General features: G+C 44.6%; 1 protein-coding gene across 9 annotated transcripts in view; it reads right to left on the reverse strand.

Annotated features, from left to right (window-relative positions):
- The window catches only part of MTSS1 (MTSS I-BAR domain containing 1), a 124,985-nt gene extending 114,228 nt beyond the window's left edge, over window positions 1-10,757 (reverse strand). For 8 of the 9 annotated variants that reach the window (XM_058803137.1, XM_058803166.1, XM_058803108.1 and 5 more), the window contains exon 1: window positions 10,532-10,757. In XM_058803137.1, coding sequence (XP_058659120.1) covers window positions 10,532-10,603 — 72 coding nt within the window. In that variant the 5' untranslated portion in view covers window positions 10,604-10,757. The remainder of the gene's footprint in view (window positions 1-10,531) is intronic. The other variant, XM_058803098.1, reaches the window with a different exon arrangement.
- Window positions 10,758-10,961: the final 204 nt, after the last annotated feature.

The raw sequence follows: 10,961 nt of genomic DNA on the forward strand, positions 1-10,961 counted from the left end.
ACTGACTGCCTCCTGATATTTTAATTATCTTCATTTTGATCCAGCTGAAATATTGTGGGTCAGCATCATCTTGCCTGAAGTTCATAATTGCTCTTCTCCATCCAAAAAACTCTGCTTGGTGGCTTTGCCTCTTTCTACTCTGAAAAGCATCAAGAGCCTGTCTCATGAATGCTCCTAAGCTGCATCTAAAGTCTCAAATCTTTCTACACATTAAAACAGGAATTTTGCTGGCAAGAGAAACTTAATTCTTTATGACATAGAAATGTACACAAAATCTATTCCATTACTCCTTTGATTTTCAAATACACACATTCACAGAACAGCTTAAGTTAGAAGGGACATTTAATGACCATTTAGTCCAAGCCCCCTGCCAGGAGCAGGAATATATTTTACTAGATCAGGTTGTTCTCAGCCCCATCCAGACTGAACATGAATACTTCCAATGATGGAGAATCTACAACTTTTCTAGGTGACCTTCTCCACTGTCTCACTATCTTCACTGTAAATTAAATCAATTTGTGTCCAATCTAAATCTACCCTATCTACTCCCTATTTCTTATATTCAGAACAAGAACTCAGCCAAGTCCCAGTACTGATTTCAAGAGCATCCCTGATGCTGTCCATCATCTCTTTCCCAGTGGTGCAGAACAAGAAACAATCAGCTTGGCTTCAGCAGAGAAGTTTCAGATTGCACAACCCATTCAACTATAAGACCAGGTAACAGGCAACTCTGAAAGGTCAGGCAGCTTCCTTTCACTAGAACTCCTTCAGGAAGGGTAATGCATTTGTGTAGAGGTCTTGCAGAAATACTGCCACAAGCCAAGGAAAGGGACCAGCTGAATTCAAGGTCCCATCATTCTTTCTGAGCTGAAGGTATTGCCAGGCACAGGGGAAGCTCCATCAGCAAAAGGGACTCAACTTGTGCTGGGCCAGGAGTGAAAAGGCACCAACAGCAAAAGACAAGAACTCCACAGGATCTCACAGCAAGATCTGAACACACACAGCACTGAACAGAGCAGGCAGGTACAGACTCAGGGTCTGAGAGATTACAGTGCATGCAGGTGAAAGTAAAAGCACATTAAAGATGCCATTTAAGCAGTAACTACCCTTCAGGAAATAAAGCAGGGGTAAATCACAGTCTTGTATCCATACATTTACTTTCATTATTTCTGCCTCTTGTTTAGGGAATGGCAGGATTAGAAACTAGTTTCCCTCAGCATGCATAGTGTAAACAGGCATGCCAGGCTTTGTTTTTCAAGGACATACATTATCAGAATATTGAAAATTATGCAACAAAATGCTGCTGAAGACATCTCATATGCTATTAAAAAAACTGTCAACCGGGCACTTCTTCTACATATCACAGAACCACACATTAAGTATTTTCAAAACTGTTTAGTTTTTAGTTTAAATAGTACAATTAGAACAATAAAGAAAACAGATAATGACATGAAAAAATTCTAAACTAAAATCCAGTCAGTAAAATCCAGAAAAGGTTATTCACACTACTGGGGTAAAAAACCTGAACAACAACACCACAGATACCCATTTTTTCTACATTCTTAAACCACCTGAAGAACTCTAAAGAATACCCAATTCCCTTAGCAGCAGCATTGAAATGCAGCACTACTTTGCAAGAACAGACATTTTTATTAGATCTCACTTAAATTAGATCCCATTTAAAGGGGGAGAGGGAACCTAAGTCTGGTACCACTCTGTTGTCAGAGCTCAGGAGTCTTTAATTTGTATTATAATAATGCCTGCAGTGTGTTAGCCCATGCTTAAACATCCCCAGTGCAGGATACCAGTTGCTCTATCATTGTGACTCCAATCTGTAGTACAGGAAGGACCTGTGAAAACTCATCCTGGTTACAAATCCAACTCATGAGCCTCCTTCTATGTCAATAGGGACCACGTCAAATCTGTACTGTCCACAGTTCAGTTTCATGGTTTATAAGATGAAGAAACTCCAGTCCAAAGCAGCCACTTCATGGTTTAAATCCAAGATTGGGTAATTAGCAAACAAAAGTTAGACTCGTACTGTGAGAAAATACATCATGCATAAACATACAGTCTCTCCTTCTCTAAACATAGGAAGTTATTCAAAAGACAAGGGGGTGGTGGGAAACAACTACCCACAGCATCCAAAGACCTTTTATCCCATGCCACATGAAAAAAGCTGGACATTAAGTAGTCTTCCAGAGGAAGCATTTAGTTCCACATTCTTCACTGCAGGTCTGAACAAGTCTGCAAGCCTGAATAGCAGATTTCTCCTCAGAGACTCATCAATACCGCCTTTCATCCACTCAGTCATTAAGTGGCCACTGTACATACTCAGCAGCTATTTTCTAAACCCACAATATTTCAGCTGGATCAAAATGAAGATAATTAAAATATCAGGAGGCAGTCAGTCAAGTTAATACCTACACAGGACAGCCTGAAGCCAACAGCCTAGTGCTAGTAATGTCACCAACACCACTGGGGTCTCATTGCCTTTTTCTTTCCAAGCAAGCAGAAACCCTAATTTCTGACCATCCACTCAACGCAATCTCCATCCTACAAGCAGTCACAACAATCTCCAGGACCCAAACTACTGACAAGCACTTGAGATGACCAGGAAAGTTTCTACTGGGAGAAAGGCAGCAGCCAGGTACCCACGTTTTTAATGCTTATTGACCTTAGTCTCATGACAGACAGTGAAGTGCAGGTATGCTTAATGCAGGCTACTTTCTTTCCATTTTATTCATGAAAAGATAAATAATCCCTTTCAAGCTCCAAATTAGACCCTCGGTTTGCTCATGGACAATGAGCATCCACGTGGTTTGTTCATGGACGGTACTGTTAGGAGACATCCCAAATACAGCTCTATTAACAAAAAATTCTAAATTGTGCCTCTATACAGGTGGCTTCAGAGACATTACAAAGCCCACATGACTTTTGTGGCAAAAAAAAAAAAAATACATCTCATGCTCAGATGAGAAGCATGGTGGCAGTTTATGTGGAAGAAAGAATGAGAACAAGTGTGAACCCTTCTGTACTACCAACCAAGTGTGTCTAGTTACACACTCATGAGCAGCATTTTACATACCAACACAAGCTCATCCCTGCAAGAATGGCTTGTTAAAGGATGACTGTACTCCAGGTAGCATCCTAGAATTCAAATCAACTACATATCACTTATGATTGTTGACCAGAAGAGCAAAAAGTACAGAGCTAACAGAAAACCCCACAAGACACAAATTCCTTACAATCAACCAGCTTATGGTTAAGATGTTCCAGTCAGGCTTCGCCACTAAAAACTGAGAGAGGTCCTCTAGTTTCAGTTCCAGGAGAGGAGTTCAGGACACTTCTGTTGAGAATTTATCAATCATCTTTAGATGTCATCTCTTCTGCCTGCAAACACCAGGTTATCACAGGGGTGAACAGCAACACTTCCTAATCAGTAAAAACAAAGTAGTGTGTACATGGAGATAGAAACCTATTATACTGGGAGCTTAACCAACATTCCCTCATTAACTCCACGTTGTAGATGCACCCAATTTCTTCTTGTCCTAGGGGGAGGGAGTAGCAGTCACTAAACCTGCAGCCATAGCTTCCCTTTCTGTGAAATAGGAGCCATTCTTTGGAGCCAAGTCACCCAGAGAGCACTCTGAAGATGAAAGCTGCTATGGTCCTAGCCACAAAGCTACCAGACATTTTGTCTCCAATCCTTCCAAACACCTTGGCGTTCGAGCTACCTCAGCCCAGCAGGAAAAAGTCAATCAATGTCCTGAAAGGTCAGCGTAGATCCCAGCAAACAAAGCAGTGCTTGGCACTTACAGTATCAAGGCAGACATAATTTTCAAATTGAAAATGGACCCTTGAAGAGGAAAAGGCATTTCTATACATGTAGCCTAAACAGACTACCTTATTCTGAAGGGTAGCCTCTTTATGATGCTGACTCAAACTTCTCTGTACTCATCTTTGAACGCCCTGAAGTAGACCAAGAAGCCTTTTTAGATATAGTTCCTATTTTGCTCCCTGCTTATCTTCCAGATCAACTGTCTTTGGGTAGACCATGAACCTTAAAAATGTTCTTCAGAAGCTGAAAACACAGACTGCTATGCTACAGAAGATGCTGTTTACAGATTCACAATATACTCCATCAACTCTTGCAACTTTGGTCCTTAAAAAAATAGAATCTGCTTCTCAGGTATTTTATAACAAAGATTTGAGTTCCGTTCATGCACACTCAGAACTCAGGTAGGAAGCAGCAACCTCCACTGAATATCACCCTCTGTTAGGTATTAACCAGCACTAAGCCCATAATTACACAGACTTCTTGTTCTCCAACATTTGTTCAGTCAATTGTGTTTCATGCAGCACTGCACAACTCCTTCCACACTTAGAACCTCACAAACCTGATTGTGCAGCTCTTGGCATCCTGCCAGGTCCAAAAGGAGTACTCTCAAGATATATTAAAAATCCTTGTTCTGGGTATGTCACAGGATAAGCCAGCCCAGTACACACTTATGTAGCAAATGTTCAACAGTTGTATAAATTGTTAACACTCACACAAGAGTATTTGGATCAAGAAAGCATGTGTCTCTAAAAAATAAACTACTTGTGACTAAGTATGTTCCCAGCTATGCCCTGTTGCTTGAACCTCAGTGTCTGGGCAGGCATGCAGAGGCTTCTCTTCCTGCACCATCTTTCAGCCTTTGCTGCATGCCAACCCCTCCCCCTCTGAGATGTTCACAGAAAGATACTGCAGCTGCTTGGAAAAGGCAAGAATTTCAGTGTACACAAACCAAGCGCCCGAGCAAGCAGGTTGTTGGGAGGCAGAGGGATAAGAAATCAGAGCAGCCAGCTATGCTCCAAATGCCTTGGTGGTAAAACCTTTGAGGAACAAAATAAATGGGAAGAAAAGCTCCAAATTAACTGATTTCAGACTTTTTGTGAAGGGGAAGAAACACCAGTTTGCTAGGTTTGAAAGAGATAGTTGTCCTAAAGACTGCTGAATGAGGGACATGCCAGTGCAACATGGCAGGTGTGCTTCCTCTCCAAGCCTGGACCTACCTGTCTGTTGCACAGAAAATCACAAAATGCTTTGGGTTGGAAGGGCCTTACAGATCATCTGCCCTAACCCCATCCACTAGACCAGGTTGCTCAGGGCTCCATCCAACCTGCCCTTGGAGGGGCAACCACCACTTCTCTGGAAAATCTGTTCTCAACACACAGTAAAAAAATTCTTGTATCTAATCTAACCCTGACCTCTTGACTGAAGCCATTCTCCCTTGTCCTGTCACTACATGCCCTTGTCATGTCCTTCTCCAACTCTCTTGCAGACCCTTTGGTACTCAAGGTGCAATAAGGGCTCCCTGGTTCACACAGCCCTGCCTCTTAAATCTGACAAAATCCCTTTGGATGGCATTGCTCCCCTCCAGCACGGTGACTGCACCACCCAGCTGGGTGACATCATCAAACCTGCTGAGGGAACACTCAATCCACAGTCAATGTCACCAAGGAAGATGTTAAACCGTGCCACTCCGAGTGCATGACATTTGTTTTTCCTTACAGTAGTTATCATCCTGAACAGCTGGATTGAAACTAACCCTTAAAATCATCCAACTGAACATTCCTAATCTCCACAGAGATCTCAAGCTTCAAATAAAGCACAGCTGGGGAAGAGCTGTTGCACTAGGACATGTCATGGTAAATTTGCCCAGGTTCTCTGGTACATGTGTGCTGCTCCTTGGATTAACATACACACTGAGGACTTGCAGCTGTACCTGCTGTAGTAACTGTCTCAGCAGTTCTATTTGTTCCATCAAATATTTTTTCCTCAGTTTATATTATTTGTGAGAATATCACAAGGCCATCCCTTGTAAGCAAACAGGGCTACCTAACAAACAACTCTCAATCCTTGATATGGCCACTCCTGGTCCAACTTCTACAAAAGCAAGTTAAAATGCTGCCTCTCACAGATCACCTTCTAAAAGCAGGTTAGACACTGCAAAAACATAAATGTTTCTCATGCCCATATGTTCATGTCTCTCTCTTGTGTTTCAACCAAGAGTTTTACATAGCTGGAAGAAAACGTGCACCACTGCCTAGTCCAGGAGTCTCAGCACCTCCTCTAGAGTATTATAGTAGAGGTTACTGATTTATTACTGATTTTATTGTGCTGTCAGCTAAACAAATATAAATAAGGCACACACATATAACAAAAGTTTCTAAATCGTTCCAAAAATGCACATGTCTGTTGGGAGCCCTGTTTCAGGACAATACCTGCACATCCCGCACATGCAGGGAGATGAATGAGACTAACTGGTAATACACACCTGACCCATAAAAATTTAGTAAATCCTCTGACTTTGTATAAATGAAGTCACAGACAACCTGTGTTCATCCAACTGTTCATTACTCATCTTTCCCCCATGCCCACCCCCCAGGTGTCAGGTGCTGTACATACACAGAAAGCTCTGTCAAAACACATGCTGGCAGAAGAGGCAAGACAAATAAAGAGAATGCTAAAAGCCAAAGAAACACCATCAAGCAACTGATGAACTACAAACACAGCCAATTTCAATGTTTTCAGAGGTGGTGGTTTTTCTCTTCAGGACAGCAGAGAACAATATGATTAAAAGGAATGTAAAATCAACTCAGAAGGAAAAGAAGCATTAAAGATCTGCTCTGCATGAGAAGACAAGTTCTTTTGAAAACCATCTGCAACAGGCCCTCCCAAAAATTAACTGCAATGATTTGCTTTGCACTAAAAGAGATATTGAAATTAACAGCACATTGCAGCATCTCATTTCTCAATTGCAAGAAATTACTTACAAACCATTCAGATCAAATACTCCCTTCCCACAGGGAGCAACAGAAAATTCGCCGCATTCAAAAACAAGTCACACAGCATCTGCACGTAGCACACAGGACTCCTCCTCTGAGGGGACATTTTATTTTTGTTTTTATAAACTTTAATTGCTTTCAAGATCTTGCATAAGAGTGTAACTAATTGTAAGTGCCACATGCTCAGTGATGTATTGTAGGGGCTGTGACAATGGACCAAAATAAGGATGGGATGGGCACACACACTCCCACCTTTATGATTCTTTTATCAGGTCCTGAAATCTCAAAGCACAGAAATCCAATTCTAGAGCACAACAGCCAAGTTCAGTTCCCATTGTGGACTTTACACAAACAACCCTGTCATCATGTACACCACCATATTACTCAACAAATCTGACCCTTGTTTGGCATGGAAAAAATGGACTTCCCTTGTCAGGGGACTGAAGTTCCAGATGTTCTGTTCAGCCTGGAGGAGACTGAGGGGTGACCTCATTGCAGCCCACAGCTTCCTCACCAGGGGAAGTGGAGGGGCATCTCTGCAGGACCCAAGGAACAGCATGAAGCTGTGCCAGGGGAGGTTTAGGATGGAGATCAGGAGAAGTTTCTTCACGCAGGGGGTGTTTGGGTACTGGGACAGGCTTCTCCAGGGAAGTGGTCACAGCACCAAGCCTGACAGATTTTAAGAAGCATTTGGACAAAGCACTCTGGCACACACTGGGGTTGTTGGGGTGTCCTGTGCAGTGCTAAGAGTTGGATTCAATGATCCTTGTGGGTCCCTTCCAACTCAAAATAGTCTGTGACTCTGCGATGTACAATAATGTGCAGTACAAATGGGATGTTTATTAACTGCTCTTACATTTACTCAGTAACATTTCTCCAAATCACGTAGCTTTATGCTGAGTTTTTTTGAAGCAGGTTTTGTTGAGTATTAGACACAAAAATATTTTTGACAGAGGGTGGAGAGAAATTTGGGGTTTATGGAGAAAACATTAAATGCCATTCAAGAGACCTCAGCCAGCAAGACACAATCTTGCTGTCAAAAAATGTGATGTGTTAGCCACACTGACATATATTGCCCATATGAAGTTTCAGATATAATAGAGTACATAGAGACAAATGGAAACAATCACATTGCTCAGAATTGTAATTCCAGTTCCTGTAACCTTGTCAGAACCAGGCAGAGCTCAAAATTAACAACAGGTACACCTGAGCCAGTTCTGTGTTGCTGTGAACAAAGAGAAAAATCAGTCTGCATGTACTATACCTTCATCACCTCAGCTGCAGCACCCATCTGCATCCACTGGCAACACTTCAGAGTAATTGAGCTGTTGATTAACCCCACCATCTTTATAACAAAGTTTAAGGTAGAGCAATACATATGATAAAAGAACCTGTGAAGCATTTGGTTACAAAAAGGCGGATGCTGCATCAAATCCCTCAGCACTGCAGGGCATGTGGGGCCTTGATCACAGCCTGCCATGAGAAACAGGCACGGAGGGAGCACTCGGGGATGCGTGGGCAGACCCCTACGCAACATCTCCGAGATCCTGCCAGCAGCCTGCCCACACAGATCTGACTACGTGAAACAGCACTTAAAATGCTAATTTTCACTTTACTACTAAAGGCATGATTAGTTGAAAGGTTCTGGTTAACTATCAAAAAAAAATAGCTACTTTTCCTTAGAAATTGTTGCGCTCCTTTGTGCGCAATTCACAAAGAATCCCAGTGCATCTCAGTAGTACAGCATCAGCCGCATCAAATCCAACTACAGGTAAAAATTCTTTGTTCTACTCATGCTAAATAATGAGCAGATTTTTTTAACCATAACAACCACCATGCTGCTAAAGATCTGCAGCTATTCCTTCCAAACCTCCCCCTTCAGTAATTGCCACTTCACAAAACAGGTTCCACTACTATGGAGCACTAAGAAAAAAATATTCACACCTGTGCCCATCTCCATACACTCATGTCAACATGTTTTCTGATGAGCAGCATTCCCATGCAAGTAGCAATGTGCCAAAGAAAAAGAATGAATCCACACAGAGGCCCACTGGCTTAAGAGCAAGAAAAACCAAATGCATCACTTATGAAAAGAAGGAAAGAATAAACATACTCTGTGTCCCTCTGTGATGAAACCCAAAACCACACTTCATCTGGAACAGAACATCGCCTGCCTGTTCCCTGCACTGACCACTAAAATGATTCCATTATTTGTGATCATTTCCTGCTTTTGGGGGGGGATTTCTTTTATTTTTAAGTGCAGTCATTATTAAAAATCCAAGGAGGCTGAGAGCTTGAGGACCACCACTGCCAGGTCTGCAGCATTGTCTTGACAGATATACACAGACTGCCCCCTCCTCTCTGCCTGCTCTTGACAAGCCACGCTTTTAATTAAATGTCTCCTAAGATCTGTTGAGAGGAACGTGCATATGAACGTTTGCCAAAAAATAACTTCTAGTCCAAACAGCTTCTCCACCCTTCCCAAGAAATACAGTAGAAGCCATTCACCTCTGCCAGGCTCCCTCTTAGAGCAGACCCTGTCCTTCAATACTACCTGGCAGCTCTTTCTCCCGCAGCCCCGCATGAATTAGAACACCCAGAGAAATCCCATGCCCTGCCTGGGAAAAGCACAGCGTGCACGGTTGCCGCCTTTAAATTACGGCAGTCCCCATTATCTGACACGTCCCTCAACATCTCCCGACAACTGCATCCTTCCCTGGCGGCCCTGGCAGGCAGACAAGCTGCCCTTGTCCAGGGGAACACTGCAGTATTCTGCAGTACGGCCGTGTGCCGGAGCCTGGGCGCCTCCAGCCCCGGCTTTGGGGGAGACATGACGGGCAGAACACAGCAACGCTGTTACGCTATTTACTTCCACGAAAGAAGGGTGGGAGGCACCCGCTCACCCAAAGAAAACCCTGCAGGAGTGCCCTTGGCTGCCAAGGATAGAGTGGGAGCGCCTCTCTCAAAGGGACCCTTTGGCAGAGCCGGGATCAGCACACTCGGGTTCTGGTGGCTGGTGGAGAGACCCCCGCGCTTGAAACCTTTACATCCATTCACAGAAAGAAGGAAATGCCACCTCCACGAGCATATACAACGTGAAAATAATACCACACCGAGCGGCAATTTTAATCCAGGCACACATCAACTTGTGAGCATCTCCAGGCAGAGATTTTTTTTCCATCGCGCCCATCAGCTTGGCACCGAAATGCTCACACTGCCCTTCCGAGCCCCACCCCACGGCTGACATGCTCCGTGCCCGGCTCCTCCGCACCACGCTCCCGCCCCGCGGCATTCATTCTGCTACCGATCTGACAGCCCACACCGGGCGAGAAAAAAGGAGAATAAAAATATTTGTAAAATAAAGAGGCAAATCGCTGACCCTGGTGCAAGGTAACAGCTTGCATGTTTGAGCAGGACAAATAGAGAAAAGAAGGAAGGAGGAGAGAGGGAGAGGCAGTATCCTGCAACCAACTCGCAAGCCCCAAACCCTGCGTGTGAGGCCAGGAGCCCTCTGCCAGGCCGGTCCCGCCGGCGGGGACGCGGACCCAGCCCCGGGCAGCGTCGCCCCAGCGCCGCGGGGAGGTCGCGCCGCCTCCAGCCCTCGATGCGGCTGCACCGCCCGGGGCGAAGTTTCGCCGGGCCAGGTGGGAAGACGCTTCCCCTCCCCTGTGCTCCCCCACACACCTCAGCCTCTTACCTTCATGTCGCTTATGATCGTCTGGAAGAGCCCTCCGAGCGCACTACATTCCTTCTCTATCACAGCCTCCATTTTCCTGGCTGGAGCTCACAGGAGGAGCAGGATTTCACCGCTACCGCTGCAACTGCACTGCTCAGCTGGAGGAAAATCAGACACCCCGGGCTCCCACCTCACCCCCCCCCCCAAAAAAAAAAAAAAAAAAAGGAGGGGGAGAAGGGGCAAACAAGCTGATGTAGGCAACGAGAGGGAAAAAAAATACACCCCAACACACCTGAACCCCTGTCTGCCTGCACCTCTACAAGGGGATAAAATCCAGCGCTACAGGAGCCTCTCTCCTACACGCACCTCCCCGGCACCCGGGCACTCAGCACCGAGCGGGCGCTACGAGCCCATGCGGGAACAGCCACAGGCCCCATCTCTGCGCATCGCG

The sequence above is a fragment of the Ammospiza caudacuta genome, chromosome 1 (genome assembly GCF_027887145.1).
Source record: "Ammospiza caudacuta isolate bAmmCau1 chromosome 1, bAmmCau1.pri, whole genome shotgun sequence".
NCBI classification, from domain to species: Eukaryota; Metazoa; Chordata; class Aves; order Passeriformes; family Passerellidae; genus Ammospiza; species Ammospiza caudacuta.